Here is a 26,720-nt window from a genome sequence, read left to right as displayed (position 1 = left end):
TGAGACAGATCTTTTCTTCACAGTGAAGGAAGAAGTATTCAGAAAGTAATTATTATTTGTAATGAACTGTGGAAAGTGTTGGACTGTGTTAATAGATTTGCTTGAACTCAATTTCAGTTACTGGACCTAACATGCTGAGAGACTTCCATGGCTCCCAGTAAAGTAAGAGTTTCAACTGTGCTGGAAATATTAAATCAGACCTAGTCTAATTAAGGTAACTGTCAAATAACTTGTAACAGTTCTGTTTATTTTTTTTCTATAACTTCAAATATGAATTAAATGCTCTTTAAAAGCCTTAAATTGATCATCAACGGCATAGTCTGACTTTGGCAGCTGCTTGGGCAGCAGATCTGTAATAGAGGACATTGGCATGCCCAGCAGCAATAAGTTGTAAGTTTCTTCCTTATCCACCACCCAGCTGGAAGTACAGGAGGGAGGAGGCTTTATCTGTTTTGGTAACGTTTCTTGCTGAAACAGTTGTTCTCTGTCTCTTTGTGAGATGAGGCACTTTAGGAGATGGAAACACAAGTTGAGACAAGTCAGACAACTTGAATTGCCCTAGTCTTGCATGGGGAGCCATACTTATGGGAAGATGCACCTGCAGGAAGGAATGCACTGCTGCAAGTCTCTCTGTGCTAAAGGAGTTCTGCAGACCTGTGCTGGAAACTTCCATCAATTCTCTTGCTCATCTGAGCTTTGGTTTCTGTAGAAAGGCTCAGGGATTAACAGGCAGTGAAAGCTATACTGACTTTCTTCTTTTTCAAGAAGTGATTTAAAACCACCAGCCTTTTTCCAGAAGACAGCAAACAGCTCTCAGCTGCAAACAAAATAGTCATTATTACTCTTCTTAATTTATGTTACAAAGTCATCAGGACCAATAATGACACTATGAAACTCTTCTCAAGTCAGATGAACAGTTTATCTCTATGCTTCCTTAAATCCATATTAATTTCTATTGTTATTAATATATATGTATATTAAAGTACATGATTGTGCTTTTTAGTCTTTTTAGATTTATATTTGCAAGCAATTTGTGTATGTATATAGGATGGGGGCTTGGAAACTTTTCTGATACTATGTAGAGTATATCTTAATTCACAATAGTCCTATTTCAATTCTATTGAGTTTTAAGGGGGCAACCTCCCCAGTGATTTGTTGGACTGGGAGACCTTTTTGACATACTACTGGCAATAATACTAAAGAGATCAGGACAATTCAATGTCTAGTTAGTAGTTCATGGTGATTTTTCTCCAGTTGACAGGCAACTGGAGTTGCCTGCACTAGTTAAATGCAACTGCAGCAGTAAGGAAAAGCTGTAGGGGGCTTATAAAAAAGATGGAGAACAACTCTTTGCTCAATCAGATAATGATAGGACAAGGGAAATGGTTTTAAATTAAAAGAGGGGAGATTTAGATTAGAGGTTAGGAGGAAATTTTTCACTCAGAGGGTGGTGAGGCACTGGAACAGGTTGCCCAGAGAGGTTGTAGATGGCCCATCTTTGGAGGTGTTCAAGACCAGGTTGGATGAGGCCCTGAGCAACCTGATTTAGTGGGTGGCATAGGCAACCCCTATGGCAGAGGGGTTGGAACTAGATTATCTTAAAAGTCCCTTCCAACCCAAACCATTCTATAATTCTATGATTCATTCTATAAGGTCCCCCTTGTTCTTCCTGACATACGCAGAGGAGGCTTAACATTTTACTAAGAGTATCACCTCATACAGCTCTGTTCAAGTCTACGACCACAAATCATACCAAATGATCATTTCTGTGGGTTTGAAGCTTTGCCAGAAAAAAGCTGAATTTGGATGAAGAACATTTCCAATCCCTAAGATCTTAACATTCCCAGTTGTGTGCCTGAAACTGCTCAATGGATGCTTATTAAAATCATATATGTGTAAGAAATTCTAGTGACAAGGAAACTTTAATTTGTAATTAGAAAATTGGTTTGACTTTTGAATGTGTCGCTCTGGAATGGCCAAATAACATTCAGCTGTTATAAAAATAGGGGATTTGAAATTTATAGTGAATTTTAGGCAGAAAGTGATAAAATTCTGTACTGAATCATGCTTGGTAAGAGGTCATTGTCTATGCATTTTAAATAAAAGCAATAACTTAAGAAAAGAGTTTTAAAAATAGGTTTTAATGCAAAACAATTTAAGTATGTTGCCTTACATGTTGTTTCAGTGTGACATAGCCCTCTAAGAAAAATCTCATGCCAACCTCTGCCTGGCTCTCAGTGAGAAGGAATCCTGAAATCCTGTCCACTGACAAAGTTATCACCAAGGTGTTTTATGTCAGAAATCTTTTGGGCTTTTTTTTTTTTTTTTAATTATAAAAAATAAAAATGAGGGTCTTAAAGGCTATTTGTGCTTGCCCTTCCCTCTTAGTTTCCCAGATATTGTAAGATTTTCGTTTGTTTGTTTTTGTTTGTTTCTTTTTTGTCTCAGTCTCCAATACAGGTATGGATTGTAGTTCTGGAGAAAAATATTGGCACAAAATTTATGAAACAACTTATCTTTTTTTTCTTCTGTAAGGCTAGAGACTAATTTACATCCCATTTGGAATTTGGCTTATCCTTCTAATAATGGCATTTGGCAAAACAGTAAATAAGATGGCAGTATTTAAATATAAGCATTTGCATCAGATACTAGCAGAAGAGAATTAAGGGATGCAGCTGTAGAATCTTTGTTTCATAATCCTTTGAAGAGAGGTTTGATTATTTGGATTTTTACGTCAGAGAATTTCTGTATTGGTACTGTAGGTGTATAATATACATATTCACATATTATATATACATTATATACAATTATACATAAGTATGTGTGTATGTTAGTATATTAAAAGAATTTACAATCTCTGATTCCTTGTCCCTCAACTTCAATAATAGTAATAATAAATAAATAAATAAAAGTGGCTAAGGTGACAGGAGCAGATTTTAGTTCTGAGTGTTTTGCAAACGGAAGTGCCTTCCACATACTCAAGCCAGGGCTGACAATTTCCAGAAGCAGATGGGAGTGTTTCTAGTAGGTTAATATGAGACAGATTTCTGGAGTATTCTGCTTTATCCTTTTTATGCTCCAGGTTCTCATCTTGTCCTGTATAGAGAGCTTTTGTTCTGTATTTTGTAATTTGGAGTTGGGCACCTAAAAGCTATGCATTGCAGCATCCAGTTTGTACTTATACCCTCTGTAAGTCCTTGCATAAATCAGTTTTGGCTCAACCTCCTAGAGAATGAGGGAGCTATGCTGGAGTAGGAGAGCTATCAAGACTTAACTGTTTCTGCTGAGGAAGTTATAGGGAAACACTGAAAAGTCTTACTGATGCAAGAAAGAAACATTCTGGTAAGAATCAAATTCTCAGCTTAAAATTGTAAAAGCAAGTGGTCTGTTCACTTCAAACCATTGAACACTGAATTACAATTACAACTATTGACTTGCTCAGTCTCTTTTTGCTATTCTGGTATCTCCACCAGCCTTGGTATTGCACGTCTACAGACTTAGTACTGTGATCAGACTTAGCCTTGGAAATGCTCCACAAAAATTGGTGTCAAACAATGCACGGTGGACTAACCTAAATTTGAACTCTACATTGCTTTGTTTTGCATACCCCATGCAGTATTATTTTACATGTAACTTTAAGCACTTCATAACATTTCCGTTAATACTGTTGATGGTTGACCTTGGACACAGACGTACATTTTACTTTTACCACTTTTGCAATTACATATACTAAAGTGGCTAAACACATGACTGCTTTTTGTGAGCTTAAATGGTAGTTTAAGTAAGAAATAAAATGCAGAATTTTATTTTTTCATACGTGTGATAGCAACAGAATCTACATAGCAACACCAAATAACTGTATGCACTCTAGGTCTTCTTAACCCATTTTAAGTATAATTTAGCTGTCTGAAGAATATAATAAAGAAATCCTGGCACTCCCTATTTAAATTCTATCTTTATCCATACAAGATTACCCCATATACCCCCAAGATTACCCCCAAGTACACGTGAAACAAAATAGACAGAAATACAGGTTTGTAGAATCTTTCTTTAGATGCTAAATGAAGTTTTTCTGTATTGCGTAAATGAAGGCGACCCCACTGTGAAGTTACAGATATATGGTATTTGAGGTGAGAGAGTAGAAAGTGGAAGGTCCCAGCCTAACACAGATGCATTGACAAAATAGCTCTGCCAATATTGGTAGTTTGGTGCTGAAGATGGGTGTGAAAATCTTAACTTAAATTTTATCATGACTTGGCCCACACTTACTAAAATTTTCATAAGAATTTCAGGTTAACACACCCAAAACATTCCATTGTGAATCAGTTGATTTATGTTTGGTTTTGACTCGAGATCTGCAAAACTGGTGTGAGCATAGGCGTTGGAATGCAACCCGTATACAGGCAAGCTGTGTTTGGTTTCAGGTTTCTTAGAGGCTTATATGCAAAATTGCCTCATTGCTTAAATTGATACCTCTATTCCGTGCACTGCAATAGCTGTTCTTTAGTATTACAGCTCAGACTAATCCTTAAGTCAGTGGAGTTAAACTAGGGCAGAGATAGGCCTCTTTTTCCCAACGCTATCTTTTTCAGTAAGTTTATGCTTCTTTTAATGCCATGTCTTGATCCAAGAAGTATATTTTTGTCTCTGGAATAATCCCATTCTTTTTGAAAGATGTGACATCAGAAAGAAAATATGGAAGTCTCAGTACATCTTTGGTGATACTCTTAGAGTAACTTCATTTTCAGCCTAAGGCTTTGAGTCATCCTTCAAATCGAGCAACCTCTGTTAAATTTTATTTTTTTAGTAGAATAGCATTTGTTTTTGTTGAAAACTCATTGTTTTGGAACCTTTTGAATATTTAGTCAGATGGAGTCATGCAAATAAGAGAGAGACATTACTTCTTCATTCATGAGTTAAAAAAGAAACAACTTTTCTGATGTCTTTCCATTGATGGGAGGGATTGGGATAGTAAAATATATGCAGAAGTATTTGAAGGATTGAGATATCTCTGTGGCTTAGCAAATACTAGCATTGTTATTGCAACCTGACAATTGGTTGGCTCACTTCACTGATTTAATATAATTTCATTTTCTTGGAAAAGTACCGTAAGATTACTCTTTATGGAAAGCAAAGATGATTAGAGTATGTTAGGTTCCCTCCACTCTGTAGCAGTAGAGTGGGAGGATGGGGAAGGGATCTAGCTTGTCAACATACAACTCTCTTTGTGCTTGCCCTGCCCTCTTAGCTTTTCAGATATTGTAAGGTTCTTTTGATCAGATTAATACATGTATACCAAATTTATTAAAATTCAAAGGTGCAAGGGTTTGGAGAGGGGAGACTTGCTCATCTCTCATAATGAAACATATTGAGTAATCGCTTGAGGTATTTGATATACAATTCAAATAAATAGATATCTGTTGCCTAAATTGAGTGGATTACTTCTCTATTTTAATTTGAAAAAGTAACAAAAGTATTAGGAACATGTAACATAATGTGATGCAAAGAAGTCAAACGATGATTCTAACTTCATTCCAAATCACCAAAGAAAAGCAGTACAATAAATTAAAAGGATCAGAGCAAATACTTCCTTACATAACATACTGAGTAACATCTGGAATTATAATACCTAGAGTTAACATTATGTAGCTGCGTGATTCTGATCCTTGTAATCTACATGGATTATCAGAAAATTCTGCACAGAAATTTTTCTCTTATTGGAACTGTATTGAATTGCATCGTGGTTTCAAGGTCTGGTAGCAATGCCTTCCAAAAATGCAATTGCTTTAGTGACTCTCATATAACTGTGCTACTTAGCAGAACCAACATTAGTCTTCTATTTTGTTTTGTCTTTCTAGCAGAGAGGGACTTAAAACTAAACATGTTAACTGAGACCTTTTCTTTTGCTGTGGAGTGATGGTCTGTTATGCCCAAGGCTTTATTTTTTATTTTATTTCTTTGAGCACCTTAGGAAGGAGGTAGATAAAAGTCTTTGAATTGAATGAATTGACATGTTTGAGGGGACTTGTTTTTATATTAGACCTGTTTCAAGATATATTTTTAGCTGGGAATTCAGCAAGAAATGCTGAATTCTAGACTGAATAACCGAAGGAGAGAAAATGGTTAATGTCTAACCTGAGTTTGAAGTATACACAATGTGAGTTTTTAATAGCTATATAGGGCTATAAGTAAATATTTTGAACAGTGTGATTGCATGAGCAAAAAGGGGATTACCTAAAAAAGTTTTTTAAAATGTGTTATATTCTTATCCTATGTTTAGTTCCTAGGACAAAGACTATATTGTTGTAAGGTGCCTTGATACAAGACCAGAATATACCTAGGCTGACTGAAGAGCAGGCCAGGAAAGGTATTATTACTTGAGATCTTATAATTTTTTTCTTTCTTCAGAGGTTTTAGGCTGTTCCTGGCCTATATAAAAATGCAGATGAATGGTATCTGCTCCTTCCACTATACTTTGCCATCTGTAGTCAGCAGTGATATTTGCACATCAGTATGCTAAATGTAGAGGGCAGACCATTCCTTTCAACCTTTTATAGCAAGCACTGCCATTTTTTTTGTTACTTATGTTTTTATTGTTACTTATTATTTATTAGTTTTAGAAGTTCTCCCCTATAAAATGGTAATCAAAGATATAGATGATACTGTCCTGTAGCTTTTTCTTTACAGATAGCAGCTGTGTAGTCAACACAGAAAACCTTATGACAAAATCTGTGTCAGAATCTATAAAAATTACTTTGCTTTTTGCGTGAGGAAAAAGTTCTGAATGGCATGAATAACAACATGTGAATTTATCATGAAACAATTTTATGTCACAGGATAGAAAAGCACTCGAGAAAAATGTGGATGAGATACAGAAAAGCAAAAAAATCATAAATAAGTCATATAACTTAACCCAATAATGTGTTCATATTTCTTTATGTCTAGCTTTTGGTGAATAGTTTATGCTACTTTATTGAAAACTTGTGTGTGTAATTTTAACTGGAATGTAATCAATAGAATTACCCACCAATGAGCACAATTTATATTAGCCAGGGGCAGGGATTCCCATTCATTAAATCTGTGGAGGACATGCCTTTATCTATTTCTGTGGATGCAGCCTGGAGCATCCAACATGTTATGGCTTAAATAAATTAGGCCTGACATGCCTGCATTTCTGGAAAATAGGGCAAACATTTCTTTTGTCCTTTGCGTCTTGTCTGCAAAAGCAGTGGTGTTTTCCCCCCACCTATAGAGTATGACAGGAGATAGTTTTCCTTGCTTAATAAACTTTTTTGAAATTACAGGCGTATTTTACACAAAAATACAAAACCAGGATCTCCAGTATTTCCACAGGTATCAAAAGATGGACAGTCAAACTACCAGCTACCACTTATTCCAGTTCTCAAAGCATCTGACTAAAACAGCTCTAACAGGTGTAAGCTTGCCAAAACTGAAGTTTCCATAGCCTTTATTTATAAACAGCCAGTTTGTTAGAACTTCTCCACTGAAAAAGAATGTATTCACTTTCCCAGAAAGACGCTAGCCCTGTGGTCAAGGGATTTTTGTTGGGTCCTGGAAACCCAAGCTAAATTCCTTCGTGAAGTGAATACACATTTACACAAATTTAAACCACTACAAAAAGAGATTATAGAACAAGTATCCCAGTTAGTCAACAGCCCAAACACTGGGACTTTTTTTCTGAGGCACTGGGGACCCGTAGAGCAGACTTATATAGGACTTTGATTAAAATACATAGTTCCTTGATTTCTTCAAGTTTTTAAAAATTTTAAAAAGGTTTGTTTCCATAGTAACTACGCACAAGAGTGTGGCTTAAATATAGATGTGCATAAAAGACAAATTCTGAAGAACTTTTCAACACAGAAAAAGTTAAATACAACAAGCATTTTCCCTCCCTCTCCTATTCACAATCAATGGCATCCTGAAGAAAAAGATCAGTCAACATGCTGTGGAAGAATAGTTATGATTATTAATCTGTAACTTTGTGCTTGCAGGGGCATGTGGAAACACCAAAGCCTGATTGACGTTCTTATTTCTTCCAGGCTTTCAAATTTTTCAAACTTTTTTTTTCCATGTTTTCAAATTGGTCCCCTATAATAGAAAAAGAAGAGACAGCTTTATAAAAGTGAATTCAGGGTAGCTTGATCTGTCACATTTTTCTGTTCTGCAGAAAGGTCGTGTCTGGGATCTGCTAGTGAGAATGCAGGTAACCTGTTTATGCAGTGGAGCATGTAGGTGTTCAGGGAGTTAGTCAAATTATATTTCAAGACCCTGTGCCTTTGGTTAGTAATTTTTTTATTTTATTTTTTTTTTCATAAATGATTTCAATGGCCCTGAGCTCTGGTGCTCAAGACTACTGTTGTAGACAGCAGGAGGAAGTTAATCATGCCATAAAATATTTGTGGGAAGACATTTCACTGGCATCTTTAACAGTCTTCACTGGTCTATTTTTGGACCCCACTCCATTAGCATATATGGACCAACGCTTTTACAGAACACTGTATAATATGATCATATGATCTTTGTCATAAACAGGAAAATCAATGTTATCTTAACTGGTCCTAATAAAACTTTCTTATACATTTTTGTCTGTTATACTGCATCATGGTGGCTATTTTTGCTTATGCTTTTTAAAATACAGAAACTTTATGGAGTTTGGAGAGTAGCTATCTTCTTGATTATAACTGCATCTATGAAGGTATAATATGTTGTGTTTTTTTTTTTATTATTATTATTTTAGGAAAAGTAAACATTTAGTTATGAAGACACACTATGAATTAAAACCTAGATGCTTTCCAGCATGTCACATGGCACATGTATCCCTGTATCAAAAAAATAATAATAAATTACATTGCGCAAAAGCAGTGACTGATTGCAATGGATTATTTTGGCAACAATGCTCATATTTTCATGATACAATACAGTTACATGCTTAAATAATTAAATATTAGTTATGTCTGGATATAGACTCTCCATAAATTATGTCTGGACATAGACTCTCCATAAACATAGACTCTCCATCCATTTACTTGACTCTAGCCAATATTTCTCCCATTTATTTCCAACTTACTATTCTTTTATTTCCATTCTTTCTCTGTCTGCTGCCTTACTTCCCCTTAGCTTCCCTTTGCTTCCTTTCCATTCATCCCCTCTCCAAAATATCCTAACTCCTTGCCCTTAACATCATTTTGAGGGCTTTATGCTTTATCAGCACCTGCTCTCCTTTCATGGTTGCCCCCTTGCTGAACTCATCACTCAGGACTGCAATCCAGAACTACTGTTCATTTGCAGGCCCAGTCTTTATCCAACAAATGAAGAGTGGCTGGTGTGCTGATGAGCACAGCAAAGCAAAGATTCTAAGAAAGTCGGTGATAATTTCCAATTTGTGGTGAATTGAATGACTCGTTTTTTCCTGTTGGAGGGCTGCTGTCCTGCTAGTGTGCATGTTTAAGGTTGAACTAGATGATCTTACAGATCTTTTCCAACCTGAATGATTCTATGATTCTAACGAATTTTTGTTTTACATATATATTTTTGTTTTACATGCGTGCCCAACTTGTTATATTGCAGTAAGTGTAGTTAACCTTCAATTTTGGACAATGGGGCAACAAAACAACATCTGATTTCTCATCTCCTTAAGACAGCATGATGTAAGATGAGGTCAACTGCTTAATGCTGAAGGGAACGACTGTAATCAAATCTTCAGATATTCAGGTGGTACCAAGCAGGAGGTAGGAAGATAAATAGGATATTTCTCTCCCTAGAGTGCAATTGGACATGTTTGTTAGCCATTGCTGGACACAGTGCATGTATTTTGAGAGGACATTCTGCTCTAGTAAGTCTCAACCTTAACAGTTAACTACATTTTATCCCTCTTTTTCCCTATCTCTGTGGGAGGAACAAACTGCCAAGAACTGTCTGTTTTTCCTTTCTCTACACAAAGCACAGGTTGCCTGCTAGGATAACTTCAATTTTTCATCATCTTCTTTTTCCAGAAAGTCTTGGCCATGGACAGAACCTCAGGCTTTCTGCCCCCCCCCCCAAACAGCTCTATCTCCTGAGGGCTGAACTGGTTTAGTGTCATTAAAGTGTAGTGGAGGCTTTATGAAAAGTAATGGTTTGGGGGTTAGAGACAATCAGACCATGTGATCTACTTTTTTTTTTCTGTTCTTTCTAATCCATAGAAAGAATAGTATGAAAAATATTCATGCTTGCTGGTTTGGTTTACTATTCTTTTAGAATTTCAGGTACTTCATTCAGAGTGGGAATCTTATTGGTGTGAAAAGTTCCTGAGTCAAATAACTTGAAGTATTTTTAATTTAGGAATGCATGTAGGAAAAATAATGAAATTACATATAATTTATCTTAGCAAGTATCTTTCAAGCCACCATGAACTGAATAGTGCTTTATGTTCAAGAGACTATCCTTTAAAATGCACAGCTGTCTAATGTGTCTGTGGCTGTATTTCATTATCTGTTTGTACATCCTGTACTTTTGGTCCTCTCTACTTTTTCTCTGTTAATGTTGAGCAAGAAATGGTACCACTTACTCTTTTGTCTATTTGTGAAAGACCATAACCAAAATAATTTTTAACATGTATGTGGGCTGGTTTTGTGAATCAAAATTCTGAAAATGGTGCATACCTCAGAAACATGTTGGTTTCTGAAATATAAGAATTAATGTCTTTATGCGTGGGAAAGAATAATGAACAAATTGTCTCTATTTCAGTAAGTATTTATTTTTGTTATGTACATAGGCTGGCCTATGTATAAAAGAACTATAAAGTAATTCAATAATTTTTCACCAGTCCATGCAGATGTGGCATAGATCCATAGGGCTACAAAAGGTCATGTCCCTTGTTGCGTATTACCTCTAATAACAACAGCCAAGTGGATGTACATAACCATAGAGTTTCCATCACTCTTCTCTCTGCAACTCTCTCACTGCTTCTCACCCTCTCTCACCCTGAAACCAACTTTGACATCGCTCCTTTGAATTCAAGTTTGTCATTCTTTTAATGTGATTGCTTCCCAAGTCTACCTACCTGTTTTTATTTTTGTTTGTTTGTTTGTTTTGTTTTGTTTTGTTTTTCCAATAAAACAACAGTGGTTTGACAACTAGCAGAGGAAATTGACATTCAGTTTCATTTATGCTTGCACTATGCAGTTAAAATATATAAAAACTATTTCTAGTCAGTTTTTAATAAGAATTGGTGACGCTGAGTTTTTCCAGTGCTAAATGAAAGAGGCATTGCTGCATAGCACTATCTGTGTAGTCAGAGTTTGCTAGTGGAGTGTGTCCATTTCATTATATTAGTTATGTATTTGTCTCAGTTGTATGCTTGTTTCATTTAAAGTAAAGATATCAGAAGTTAATCGTTATTTCTTTCCCAAGCATGCTTTTGAAAAATAGCACTTAAAAATTACTAATATATTCATCATAAAAATGAAAAACTCTTTGAAAATCTGTTTGCAATACAGTTTTCTTCTGATTAATAACCCTTGGAAATCTGTGCTTATTATACCATAAACATGACCTTTATGAAAACATCAGAAAAATCCAACTGCAGAATATGCCAGGTCAAAGATTTTTAAATGTCAGAAAGTGTAAAGTTTAAAAAATAATACCATTTTATAATAGTTGGCCGATGATTGTATTTTTTCTTTATTTATTTATGGTGAATTTTTTAAGTTGTGGTTAGTATCTATTAAAACCATGATCCCAGGGGAACACACTTCAGGGTAATTCTTAATGCCCCTCAGCAGCTTCTTCCCTGTGGTTAAATACTCAATTTAAATTGGACATTTTTGCTAGGCCTGTATCTGGTCAGTTCTCTAGCAGAGCCTGCCAACCTCATGTTCGGACCAGCTGGTTAGGAGACATCCACAGAAACAGTGTCAATAACAGTGCAGTCAGTCTAACAGTCAGAAAAGTTCATCAGCAGAAGTATCTGACCAGTGTACATGCAAATTTGTGGAAAATGCATGTTTGCAATGTTGTGTCTTTCCTCCGACTTCATCAGATGTTAGTCCTACTCTGAAAAAAAAGAACTCTTCCTACACAACTGAAGATCCACTTAACTTGAATCTAAATGTAAACATCCCTAATGTGGGCTGGAAATCACACTGTGGATAGCTGCTTTATGTGGGAATAGCGAGCCAAAATCACAAAATCACTGAATCATCTAGGTTGGACGAGACCTCCAAGATCACCGAGTCCAACCTCTGACCTAACACTAACAAGTCCTCCACTAAACTGTATCACTAATCCCTATATCTAAATTTCTTTTAAAGACCTCTAGGGGTGGTGACTCAACCACTTCCCTAGGCAGCCCATTCCAATGCATAACAACCCTTTCAGTAAAGAAGATTTTCCTAATATCCAACCTAAACCTACCCTGGTGGAACTTAAGTCCATTCCCCCTCATCCTGTCACCAGGCACGTGGGAGAATAGCACAACCCCCACCTCACTATAGCCTCCTTTAAGGTACCTGTAGTGCGCAATAAGGTTGCCCCTGAGCCTCCTCTTTTCCAGACTGAACAATCCCAGCTCCCTCAGCTGTTCTTCATAAGACTTGTTCTCCAGACCCCTCACCAGCTTTATTGCCCTCCTCTGGACACCCTCAAGCACCTCGATGTCCTTCTTATAAGGACAAAAAAATGAAGAAAATGAAGGCCTTATAATAAGGAGAAGAAAAAAAGCTGTTTTTATTTGAAATTCAGGCAAACTTTTCTGGCCTTGTATTAGTGTGTGGTATTAAGAATATTAGGATAATACTATGTATTTCTAGCTCACTCATGGCACGACAGGCTTTTCACTTTCTTGGATTCACCTTCTTACTAAAGAAAACATAAAGTTGTATAAAACATGAGCAGCAGAAGAAACTTCAGAATGGGACTAGGAATACATATTTTACCAGAAAGAAAGAGGATTATTAGTTCAGATGCGGATTTACTAATCCACCAATCTTCCATCTAGTATTATGGCTAGGAAGGATGAACAGGTTTTGATGTCGTCTCTGCTATCATGAAATTGCTTGAATCTGAGTGAAAGTGTGTTCATTTCACTACTATTAGACTAAAATTAGGGAAGGATGCTGAAGTGGTCATAGTACTAAATTTAGGGGCCCAGGGTTCAGTTCCTTGATCTGCCAAGTGAATGGGTGACTTATGCTTTGTGCACTGGAGTTGATGACTTGCTAAATGGCAGTGTCCTGAGAATTAATTCCTGATAATTAATACCAGAGCTGCATGGAGAAAATGGAGGCTGCTTCATATGTTATGGGGTATTTGGCTTGGTTCTGTAAGGCAATTGGAAATCAAAAGCTTCTACATCCTCCAGAGGGAGGAGGGGTGCTGTTCATGGGTGTTTTGCTTGTTGGCCTTCTCTAAAGTCGTAACACTGGCAGTCTCAGACTGTCTGATTCTTTAGTAGTTGACATGTCTGGTACTTGGTATGGGTAGCTGATAATAAACAAGGTGTTCAAACTGGCCAATTTCTGCTTGTTACCTTCTACTTGGAAATGGACAGAACTTCACAAAAAGTAGAACGCTCATTTTGGATCATTAATTTTCAGTGATCCAACAGCTTCCAATAGGGAAAAGAAATAATCCAAATTTGTCTTACCAACTGGAATAAAGCCTCAAAGGATTCTGAAGAGCTCAATTAGGTAGGTCATGTCCCTATTGCTAAAATAAAAAGCTTCACTTCTGCCCTTGCACAATTTATAATCCATAGAAGATGTTGCCTGAAGCAACTTAATGGAATTCATTGTTAGATGCTGTTAATTACTGAAGTTCAGATCATGTTTTTTCTGGTAGATTTTATTTAATAAAAATATTTAAATTAGTAAAGTGTTTTGTTTGGGCCATAGCCCAAACAAAACATCTAGGTATGAGATGAGAGGGTGATACCTAGGGGAGGCTTTGACACGAGCTTTCTTGTAGCGTAGAGAGGGTATGGTCTGCACTTTGATCCCGTTCAGACAGGCTGGGTCCAGGTAAGCCAGACATACCTTTCTATTAATGCAGATGGATAAAGACAGGGAAGTAGGAAGGAATAAGGCAGCAAAGAGGGAGTGGGGACCTGAGCTTTTTTACCTTTAATTATTGTAAGGACAATAATTAAAGGAATTAACAGATACCAGGGTATTTATGAAAATTTGTCTCTGGATTTTCCCAGTCCTGCACCATGATAACAGTTTTTTAGGCTTCTACATAACTGGAAGAAAAATCTACTCCCTTAGGTGTACATTTTTCAGTCAAAAACCTTGTGACAGGATATACAATTTTACATTAAAAAAAAAAATATTTTAAGTATGAAAGAGAAGACTTTAAAAACCTTTGTGTGTATAACTTTGTAAGACTTTAAAAACCTTTGAATATGACGCATAGCCAGAGGCTGCTAAAACTAATAATAAAGAATTCTTTTTCTAAACTAGCTCACTTTGCAAGAATCACAGAATAAATATTGTCTCTAGACAAAATTATGCTTTGAATAGCAGCAAGTGGCCAGAGCTGAATCAAATTTTCCAGGTGAATACTGTATGTGTGGAAAAATGCACTCTATAAATAAATAGTGGGTACTGATTTGTGCCAAACTGGAAGAATTTTACTTAAAAAAAAAAAAAATAAAAAATAAAAAAAAAAAAATAAAAAGGAAAAAAAAAAAAAAAGAAAAAAAAAAAAAGGAGGGAGGGAGAAAAACGGAGGAAGAGATGAGGACCCAAGAAAACATTTTAGTAATAAGTAGTTTTGAATTGTTTGGTTTTGGATGACTGAAATTTGCCAAAATGTAACTAATAAAAAGGGTTAAGTATCTAAGTACGAAATAAGAAATTTCATTTGGGGTACAAGAAATGTTTCAGCTGACACAGTGGTTTGGTTTCTTTTTCTCCTCTAATTGTTTTTTTTTTTTTTCTTTTTTTTCTTTTTTGGTTTGGCCAGTGAACTGAAAAATCAATTACTCCCAGATCTCTGCAGCTGAGACAGTGTTGCATTCATCCTCTTCAAAGTGACTAGTAACTGTTAACATTACTAACAGCAAAACCTATGAAAAAGGCTTACATTGCCACACAGTGTAGTTGATCCTCAAGTTGTCTCCAGAGAGTCAGCTGATGTGGCTGAAATCCTGTTCTGATATTTATTTGTATATTTAATACAAATATTTTATCAGTTCCTTTTTTTTCTTCCCTTTCTGAAAATAAGAGGAAGTTACATGAAACAATATTGTGTTTAAAGGCGGATATCCTCACTTTAAAAATATATATGAGATTATTATATGGTGAAAGGAGTCTCCAAAAAAGTCTGTGAATGATGCGGGAGTTGAAAACACTTTGTCTTAAGATCCTCATTTTCCCTTCTGGATGGGGGGAAAGCATTACAAAAATTCAAAAGAAACTGAGTTCTGAAACTACAAGTGGTCAGAACACAGATTTCCTGAGCAGTAAATTCTCAATAGGCATCACGTTATTTGGTTGTATGTTATATTTCTGTCCATGAAGAATAACATGGGAATAAATATAGGCTATTAGAATCAAATATTCAAGATTAAAAAGTGCATATAAAATTCACAAGTTGCATGTGAACTAATTTTCTGTATCTGGAGTTCGTATTTTAATCATTTGAGTATAAGAACTACTAACAAGTAGTGAAACCTACCTTCTTGGTTTAGATAGTACTGCTTATGGAACTGATCTTATCTATAAAGTGGCAGTCTAGCAGTTCTTAAGAAAAGTAGCTGTTCCAAAATTGTAAACCACTCTACAGAGATGAAAGGGAATACCCTACTGACTACAGGTCATGACAAATTACATTAAGCTAGAATATTCCTAAAAGCCAGATCTGCAATTCATATCACATTGCCTGTGCTACATTCTGAAGAAAGTTATTCTTTTGTCTTTGGATATCTTTAAATTTCCTGTTTTCTCTGAAGAGATTCTCTGAAGGCCTAAATATGGTATCGACTATTTTTGATAATGAAATTTAATTATCCTTCATGACTAGCCTACTATTCTTTATTGCTTATGTCTTTATTTTGTTCATGAAGAAAATTTGTTCATGTCCACCCTGCCTATTCTTTGACCCACTGGCAAACTAAATTTGTAATGATTTTAAAGTTCTAGCTGGAGTCAAGTTACACAAATGTAAGTTTCTTAGCTTTTGTAAGATAGAATATGAGCTCCCCCACCATCATACCCTCCCCCCCCCCCCCTTTTTTTTTTTTTAATATTCTTAACAAGGAAAAAATAAATCCTCTTCTGGCTCAGGCTCTCTAGAATATTAGAATGTATTTCAATCCTCACTGGGTGTGAAATGACAGACATTTGGATCCTGCAAAGAGAAAGAAAAAAAAAAAAAAAAAAAAGAAAAGAAGGAAGAAAGGAAGAAAAAGATCATGATACTTTTCTGAATTTACATTTATAAGTTACCTGAAAGTTAACTTTTAAGCTGAAAACCTGTGCATTCCCAGGCACTGAATGAAAGGTTCTCTGAGATTCTGTCAAGGCAGAATGTACTTGTTTTGACCTTCAATAAGCTATCCTTTGGAGAGGTGGGAGATGGGGTGGAAACCTTGGGAATATCTGTACGTGGGAGAAAAAAAAATTACATCACTGAAAAAAAAAACCACACAGACTCCAGGATGGAAGGGAAATTGAATGTTAGTTTTGGGTGTCTCTGATGTATTGAAAATGACCATACATGTGGCCAGGGGGGAAATAAATGTAAAGTAATGAAGGAATGAAAACAGAATTCTGCAGAGATTTGCTTTTTTCACTTGGTGTTTATGGTGGTAATAGTTAGTGATGGAAGAACTGCAAAAAATTTGGATTAATGGGGTATTAATTTAGAGCTTCTACATAGTTTACAAAATACCTCCAAGTTCCAAATGCATTGTAAAAATTATCTAGACTATTTGTGCCTACAAAATTTGGGCTGAACATTTCCTTTGAAACATAGCCATTTGACAGGCTATTTGTTAAGAGACCTGATTATTCTTTTTCTGGAAACTAAACTTGCAGTTGAGTTGAAGAGATTTGGAAATTGAAGTGTACATGAGGAGAGACTATGCAGGGAAAGATGCAGTATATCTTTTCTATAGCCAAGTCACAAAATATAGCAGTTTGTGGTTGCCAAATTGTTCAGCTGTGTGCTAGGAGACCTGAGAGACAGGATGTCCTTCTCCAGAAACTTTGTGAAAATATGTTATTTATTATTCTGCACATAGAGAGAAAAAAAAAAAAAAAAAAAAAAAAAAAAAAAAAAGCCTTAATATGTTTGTTACTCTAAGACTTTTCTTTTGTTTCCTTTGTGTATATTCAGTCTGTGCTTTTCTTAATCTGGATGTTTAAGGCCAACACTCACAGGTATCTATACTCTTTACCTAGCACTAATCTGAGGGATTTTCCAGGTGAACTAGGCAGAAGAATTTGCGTGGGAGACTTTCTTATCAGAAAATGCTGTTTTCATTCAACCTTTTTATTTTTAATATCAATAATAATTGTGAGTGAAATGTCCTTAAGATAACACCAAAACATACCATTTTAAAATAAAAACTTTTTCTTCATTTTGGAATGACTTATCATAGAAAAATCTATTTTCAAAGTCAAACAATGTTTAAAGTCAAAACTGTGTGTGTGTGTGTAAAGAACAGTATTTATTTATATTCTGGTTGAGAAAAATCAAATGTAAGAATTGCTTACAGAATGGACAGTTTGAGGCTGAATCTGCAGGAATCATGTCTTCATCTGAGTGTTTCTGTCTTCCCTTGGCTCAGGGTACAGGGAAAAAGGTCTTGTAATGATGAAGCTCATATAGCAAGTGGTTTCAGTAGAACCTCTTGAATATGATCACAGAGTGTATGAACCTCAATGCTGCATGTGTGGCTTTGCACCATTTAAGCTGTCTGTGCTCACAATACAATGCTGTATTGGCCACTGGACTACACTTACAGGTATGGCAAAACAGTGCTAGAGTAAAATGTCCAGTCCTAACTGGAGATAGAGTGCATCCATGTGTAAAAATACTTTTTTTTTTTTTTTTAAAGACTGAGGGTGTTATTTGAACTTCTTAGAATCTCAGAAAATTGTCACAATGAGACATAGAAAGTGACAAGGTTTTGTGGTAATATTTTCTTCAAACTTTTTTGCTCACATTTACCTTGAATGTACTGCCATTCCATCTGGCCAGGAGATTATCTTGTCAGTTTTATAAATTGTCTGAAAATTGAAGAAACAAATTATTACTTCCAATTTGGTTAAAATGTTGAGCTAATTAAGCTTCAAAGTTGTATTACTCTTGTGCTTCTTACAAAGAAAATTAAGTTGAAAACATTGCCATGAATTTCCCAAACATCTTGAATATTCATCTTTAATTTAGGATCTGAATGGACTGGAAAGACTTGTTCTATAGATTATAATATCACTTACTTGTAAGACTGGAATTAGTAAATACATTCTATCTTCCTATTTTAAAGAATTGTAGCATGCTACCCATCAAATATAACTTTAGGCCTGTACTACCTTAGATTTTTGGGGAATTATTATGTTTTCTCTGGTCATGTCCTGTGCACATGCCACTTTTGGCAGTGATGTCTTGGTACATTTCAGGGCATCAAACACAGCCTATGGACAAAATCTATCTGTGGTCTGGGGTGTTATCAGCACTTTTGTGGTCAAAGTGGAACTTCCATCCTTGCTGACAGGAAGTTTGTGAAGTGGTTGGCATTGAGCTGTCTCTTGGTGTGATGATCAGAAGTGTTGCAGCTGCACGGGGAAAGCAGTGGATGTCTTTATGTAAAAGCTTATCATACAGAACATCAAAACAGCCATAAGCAACCTTTACAGTTCCTTACCTTTTCTCAGTGTTCAGTAACACTATATAACTAAAGAAGACCTAAGCCTTGCTGTGAAGTTATTTTCTAAGTGTGCTCTTGTCCCACATGGCACCACTTCTTTACAAAGTGAACTCTGCTTTATGAGTTTTACTGCACCCCTACTTCTTTCTCTTCAGTTTCCTGGGTCTCTTGTTTCTCTTCTGTTGACATTTCTGCCCTTGATATTTCCTTCTTTACAATAGGAATTTATCTACATATTGTCTCCAAGAACTCATCCCAGTGGGCTTCTACCTCTCTGCTAATGGATTAGAAAAGAAGTAGTAACATTGGCATTCACAAATGTTGTGCAAACATTTTTCAGTGAATCTCAGTCACAAAAGTTGTTGCCATTGCTTCAGGTTTTGTTATTCTTGTTGTTGCTACTGATTCTAGAGTACAACTCTGTGCGTGTTAAGTGGAAAGAGAATCTAATTTTTGCTGCCCTAAAAATTAGAGAATTTTTTTAAAGTGTAAGCTCAAATTTCATGATACCTATCACATGCTCCATCATTAAAGGACATGTCTGACACTATTGAAAAAACAGAGAGCAGCTGTTCTCCTGAACATATTCATTTTCTGTGCTGTTGTAGCCAGGACTGGGGTAGATTTTAAACTCTGTTCCAGAGGCTCTGAGTCCCAGCCAAGGTCTTGCAAAGCTGGCTGATTTTTTCCTTTTAAAGCGCGTTCTCGTCCCCAGATGACTTTGTGCAGCACTGGCTGGCAGCGGCAGGTGGGTGAGTGCCTAGTCATGCAACAGAGAAGAATCACAGAAAGAACTGCTTCATCCTTCATGGCGTGGTATCCAAGAGTATGGGATAGCAGTGCTGTTGCTCTAGGTAACCTGAACCTGCAGGACTGTAACACTCCCCTTTGTAGCACTGAGATAACACACCCGAGGAGCTGTTTTCCTGAGCATGGGCAATATTTTTCAGTTTTGCATTTGTGTCTGTGAATTGGAGGATATTTAACCAACTATTCCTAGCTATTGCCAGGCAAATGCTCACCTTAGCATTTCTGTGTGGTTGGGTACAATCTCAGGTACAACCAAGAGACTTCTTAATAAGGTTTTTATCAATTGAAGTGGCAGCTTCATTTTGTGATATGTAAACACTTCGAATGAGGAAAAAATATGTTTGTCCAACATCTAAAACATATCTTTATGGGCCTTTCCTATTAAGAGGGGGTAAGACTGGCCTGCTTGACATTACCTTATCATCCTTCTGACCTGTTTAATTTGTTTTTACACTGTTTTTATAATAATTACATGGGAATTTAGAAATTGCCAAACCAATGGCAGTCATTAAATACTTGATGTGTCTCTGCTAGTGAGCTATGGAAAGCAGAGCTGTTTGCTTTACTCTTTTCTGTTGCCTACATCCTTTAGCAGCTGCACTCAAAGAATCTGACTTTGTACGCTCTTACATTGAGGTAAATATTCAAATGACTCCAGAAGTGACAGTTACTTTAAGGAAAAAAATAGCATGCAATTGGAGTGAGTCCTAATCTAATACCTTTGTTTTGCTTGTGGATGATGTTTTTCTTTCTATAATCTGTAGTGAAATACTTCACAGAATGCTGACAAAACAAACAAACAAACAACACTGTCTTTGAAAATTTGGTTCCAGATGATTTTATACCTAAAAGCAGAACTCTGGATGATCTGCTACAACTGGTTCATTAAATCCTGTGCTGTTAGCCCTCAATTAGAAGCATGAAATTGCAACACTTCTTAGCAGATTTGCTGACCAAATATGGAGAGATTCCATATATCGTTCTGAGTATTTTATATTTGGGCTCTTAAAGAATGTGTGCAGTTCATCTAATGAAGCATCTGTATGTATGAGAAAAAATAGATTTCTGATCTCTCCCTCTGTTGGTCGATCTGCCTGTGTCTCTATTGAATGAGTGGGGTAAAACTCCCTTTACATTTTTTAAAATGTTTCTTGGACTCTTACCAGCAGGTTTTTACAGTCTGTTGCCTGCCTCTCAGATTAGAAGAACACTGGCATATTTTAACAGTTTCCTAGGATCCAAATAGTCTTTAATTAAAAGGGAATTGATGTTTTGGAGTGCAACCAAAACATGGGAGACACTGGAAGCAGAGAACAGGCTTGAATTCTTCCAGCTTTTAGTGATCTGTGACAAGGGGCAAACAAATAAGTAAAACACAGTCCACAGCAAACAGGTAGTGGTTTATTGGTATGCAAGGGCATTTCTTCATTTGCATAATTTTCCCACAGAACTGGTGATTGGTAACATTAGCAGGGAGGAGCTTTCTGCTGTACAGAGTCTGAACCTACTCCACGAGCAGAATATGTTTGTCAGTATCTTTCCAAAACACAAATTTTGATGGCTACTGAAATTGTTTATAATTTAGACTTGTATTGATCAACTGTTAAGGCAGCTAGGTGTGTTGTTTGCTAAGTGTAGGCTGACTCAGAAGATGTAAGTTTGGTTAATTAAAGAAATTAAATACCTGCAAATTACATGACTTTCACAGAGCAGAACAGCTAGTTGTTCTTTTTCTTTGGAAGCAGTTTTCTTGAAGAGTGTTGAGTAGTAGGGCTGGGGTAAAGCACTGAAATTGTGAGTGAATGAGACTAGCTGAAGTTCTGAAGGGAAGTCAGGTGTACACTGAGCTATTGTTTTAGTTAATCCAGGGAGATAAATGGTTTATTAGCTAATTCTAAATAATGAAAGATTGATATCTGAAGCAGTTATTAGTAAAGACCTATAACCAACAGTCAGTCGGTTGCACTCTTTTACAATAATGTAGTAATTTTGTGGATTAAATAAATCTGTATGTTTAACCCAATATTGATATTTATTGTTGCTTTTTTCTTTTTCTTTTTTTCTCCATGTTTATGTTACTTGCTGAATGCCTTCTATCTCTTTCTGCGCATAGGTGGTACATGCCAGAGCCCTGCTCTTCCAGCCTTAGTGCGTCCTCCTGCTCCACCTTTGCAGCCGTCGCTGGATATTAAACCATTTCTTCCGTTTCCTCTGGATACTGCAGCAGCAGTCAATCTGTTCCCCAACTTCAATGCAGTAAGTACACTCCTAACAGTTACTGTCCACTTCAGTGAGCCACAGTTTCCACAGAAGGCTCAAGAGGGCACAAAGTAGAATTTTATGTACTCAATTAAACCTGGAATATTCTCTCCCATATTGAGGGCCAAATAGCTCTTTCAGACACACTGGTAGGCCATAAATTAAAGCCTGGATGAGTGCTAGCCAGAAATAATGTAGAAGGAAAAAAGGGATATGATCCCAAGTGACATGCAATAAAGTTGCAGGACATATCCAGTTCCAGGCCTTGTGAGTTCCCTGCTCTAACTTAAGACATGCAGTTTTCATAACATAGCGTTTGCTGCAAACATGAAAACCAAGTGATTCTACATCTCATCTCCAACATCCTTCTTGAGAAATATCTAAAATTTGCAAATCAGAGGGGCAAAGTTTATCTTTGTAAATGGTAAAAAATAAAATAAAATAAAATAATAAATAGGGCAATTAAAGCAAGAATGGAAAAAACATGAGCTATTCACTGGCAAACAATCCTTTTTCATTTCTTTTTCTTTCTTTCTTTCTTTTTTTTTTTTTAAAAAAAAAGATTAGGATACATTATATCTCACCCTTTAAATTAAAAGCAAGGTTAGATTTCTCTTTAATAATTTCTTAATTTATTCATACTATCTAAAGATTTAGAAATCTACTTACTACTTCTTAGGTATTTTCATTACTTTACTGACCTAAATAGTGAGTGTTTCAATTTGCCCCTTTCTTGCTGAGGTATTTAATGCTGTAAAAGAAAGAAAAATTTTAAATTGATTTTAATTTTATTTTAACTTTATAGAATCATGTCACTTTTTAACTCTAGGATTTTCTTTTCTTCATTTACCAGTGCTACATATAGGAAAAGAAAAAGTTAGGAGTGTGCTTGGTTACTTACTCTGAGAGACATAGAGAGAGGTGGAAATTGTTATGTCATAACATTACTAATTAAAATATAAAATCTTAATTAAAGAGCATACCAATTCTAGAAGTGATTTGTAGTAATCGATAGCAAATTTCAATAATTAAATGTTTATTTACCTTTCATGTGTGTTTTGCTTTAAAGCAATTGAACTAATTATGAGAAATATTTATGCAGTCTTAAATGCAAGCAATTGTATAATGCAAGCATTAATAGAGATAAGAGCAGCTATAACATGAACGTCTTAAAATACTCAGAAAACATAAGTCAAAAAATCATTACAAAGAAACTGTCAAATTTTAAAATGTATATACATATGCAGTAAAGTTTTAAAAAGGGCTGGTGTTAACCAAGTTAAAACCTGAATAACACATTATGATATGTATTAATTATATTTAAGTTTAGTGTACTCTAAAACTCTTACCAGTTTTGTGATCACTACTTATATTTAATGCAGGAGGCCAGCTGAATTATTATAAACATTTTATTAGAATTTATTTTCTATTTTTTTTTTTTTCAGGATTTTCCGTACTTTGGGATTTTCAGATAGTTTTGTTAACAGACTGTTAATTGTTAAAAGACTGATTGTGTACTATTCATATCTTGGGGGAGTGGACAGAAGTAATATGTGCTGATATTAATTTAGAAATAAAAAGGTAAAAACAGACTCATAGCAAAACCCTGTTATTCCTGAACATCATCTTAGAAGTATATCTTTATGTGTAAGCACTGTAGTTGAACTTTAGAGACTCCTTATCTCAAATTCTTCAGTAATCTGAGCCTAGGTTTCAAGGATAAGACCAGCAGCTCTTTTTAACAACACACTGAAATGCATTCCCATGCAAAGGGCTGCTTCTTCTGATGCATGGCCATCTGCCAAATCTACCTTTCCTGAGTGTGTCAGTCCTGAGTGTGAGAATGCTGTCATCTGAGCTGCCGTCATTTGCTTATAGACTGTTCCTTGCAACGTGACCTTTGCCTTCTCATCATGTGTGCTGACATGCAGCATCATCCTCAGTGTTCCCATTTTCCTTCTGAACAGTACATTATTGAACGCTGCTATGTTTAGCTCATATGCCAGAGCTGGTTAATGGCATCCTCCAAACATGAAGGCTAGCTGAGTAGTTATGCATATTTCCAGAAATTCTTTCCATGCTGACGAATCTTTGGGGACGCATCAGCTGCTGCTGAGCATTATCAGTGTAAAGAGAAGGTAACCCACAAGCCATATTAGACTTTAAACAGAACGTCTGACAAGTTATTTAATTATGTGAGTGTGAGACAGGAAAGCGTTTCACCAAAAAACAACCTGCCTAAATATGCATGCCTGTGAGTTGTTGATAATGTTTTATATTTATTGACCTCACAATCCTGCACAGTGTAAGTGGAGAAGCATTTGTACAGAACCAAGGTTAAGCAGGTGGTCAGTAAAAGACCTAAAACTCCAAAAACCTGAACTGGATGTTCTCTCTCATGTTGCAGATAAATTAGATTTTGCCTTGATTTGAGACATCAAAATTGTAGATAGGGTCTTAGGAAATAGATTTCCTCTTTACCTTTCCATAATTCTACAGAAACTAATCTGTTTGGCATCATTTCTGGGCTACTTCCCAAGAGTCTAGAAGGAATTCCAGAGTTTTGGCTATTTCCAGGCCAAACACACTTTTCAACAGCTTTCCCTCGAGAAGAGCAATGGTCAAGGAGGTACTCAAGTAAAGATGTGTCATATTGCAGAGAAAGGAAGCAGTCTCTAGTTATGGCAATCCTAAATTAGCTTGTGAGTTTGGTTATAATAAGCATAAATATCTGGGCTAATCAGTCTAAGTTTCTTTTAAAAAGATAACAGAAAAACAGACAATTTCTTCATTTGTTCAAGTGGAGAAAAATGCACAAAAGTAGCTTGTAATGCAGACATCCTATGTATCTATGTTGGGATGAGGTGAAGTGAACCCTGACAGTTTCCCATTCATCTCTGATGACTATAATGAGGGACTGGCTCAGCTGCGTCTACGGTTGGTGAGATGAATCCCACATTAAGGGACAGGTCATAAGCTATTCACGGCTGATATCTTAAATTCCACTTAGAAATCAGATGACGGAAGTGCTGACATTGTATTGTATGTCTACAGAGACATGCTTCTACTTATTAAGCAGTTATGCTAGCTTCTAATTATATCTAAAGACAACTTTAAAGGAATTTGAGTATTCAGGCTAACTGGATGTAGGTATTAGGGGAGGTGAAAGCAAAGTAATTTGCTTGCTTGATTTTTCATACCAATGGAGATTCTCTTAGGCATATACTCAAGATCTAACAAAAATAAATGCTGATCTTAAGTACACCATAATAATAACAATAATAGTGAGGTGTATTTTATAACATTTTTCACTCTAATTCAGTTTATTTTCTTTGTTACTAATGACTTTTGGTCTAAAGCTATCTCAGTTTTTTGATGACTGCCTCTGAGGAAAACATTCAGCACTGATTTCTGTGAAGTCAAAAGCTTGCATCCAGGCAGAGAATAGAGGAGGTAAAAGGTCTGTGCAAACCTTTCTCAATAATGTCTCTGGACACTGTGGAAAGGGGAAAGTAAAAAACAAGTAACCACAGAAATGCAGGGATGATAACCTATGAACCTTTATACCATTCATTTTCATGAGGGACATTTTCTATTTGTACAAGAAAGCTTAAAGCAAACATACCAATTAACAATCTGGTTAGCTGAACATTTGTAGGTGCTGTACTCGTAATTGTGAAGTAAATGGGTACCCTCAAGTCCTATGTAGAAAGGAATTGTAAAAACACAGATGTTAAAATTGAAAACAGTACACTGTTGTGCAGACCCTGAAGAATCACAAGTTCATTGCAAGTATATCTGTTAGAAAATGATGAGTTAAGTGTACGGGATGTACATGGATACATTTTATGAATGAAAGAATCTGACAACATACAATACTTATGTAGCTTTCTAATATGTGTTTTGAAGAATGTCAGAAAAAAATAACCTGTCCATTCTAAAAAACGTTTGAGATCATTTAGCAAACACTTTGTATAGTTCTGTGTTTTCAATCTTGAAATATTATTTATGCCTCATAGACTGTGGTATGAGCAAGATCTGTAGTGGAAGAGGTCCACAATGTAGAAGATCCGTGTAAATGCTTGTAAGCAGAAATAGAGATACTTCTTGAAAAGATCCATCCTAACTCCAAAATAAGGCCTGATTTTCCCATGTTGTCAGTGGAAGATTTCCCCCCAAAAAAAATCCTTTGGACAGAAATATGATTACATTTTAGACTTTCAACTTGCAACTTGGAAGAGTGGTAGTAATGTCAGAACTCTACTAAATTTGGATTGAAAAGTCCTTGTTACTCTACAGATGTCTTTTTCTCATGATCTATCTGTAGTAATCCTTGTCCAGTCTCCTGATTTTTCTTGTTTGTTTGTTCTCGTGTACTTTCATACTTTCATGTACAATACTTAAGGCTTCATGTATCACCTTCCCCTGGTAGAGTTTTACTATTTGGGAGGGAACAGTGGATGTTGCCCATAGTTTGGAGCTTCTAAGGCAGTGCTTCAACAGTGGCTTGTGTCAGAGTGCTAAGGTAGTTCTCCTTGCTTCCTGCAGCTTTCACAGCTTGGTAACTGTGAAACATCCTAGCAGCTCTGAGGACAACATAAATGCTATGCTCTCTGTTTACAGAGGTGATGCTTGTATTTGTATGTATCAGTAGGGAGTAATTATGGCTGGCTTTCAATAGGAGCCATTTTTCTCCACGCTCTGTTCTTGCTGCCAGACTCTACCTGGCCTGCAACCACCAAGTTAGCTCATGTGGAGCAGAGCTGCCTGGTTGTTG

General features: G+C 36.0%; 1 protein-coding gene across 5 annotated transcripts in view; it reads left to right on the top strand.

Moving 5' to 3' along the window:
• The window catches only part of ZNF385D (zinc finger protein 385D), a 431,386-nt gene that overhangs the window by 271,735 nt on the left and 132,931 nt on the right, over positions 1–26,720 (top strand). For all 5 annotated transcript variants that reach the window (XM_084509530.1, XM_084509531.1, XM_084509529.1 and 2 more), the window contains one exon: positions 21,798–21,940. In XM_084509530.1, the coding sequence (XP_084365656.1) occupies positions 21,798–21,940 (143 nt within the window). The remainder of the gene's footprint in view (positions 1–21,797; positions 21,941–26,720) is intronic.

This window comes from Aythya ferina, assembly GCF_964211825.1.
Source record: "Aythya ferina genome assembly, chromosome: 2".
Lineage (NCBI taxonomy): Eukaryota > Metazoa > Chordata > Aves > Anseriformes > Anatidae > Aythya > Aythya ferina.
This window is presented reverse-complemented; position numbering and strand designations above follow the sequence as displayed.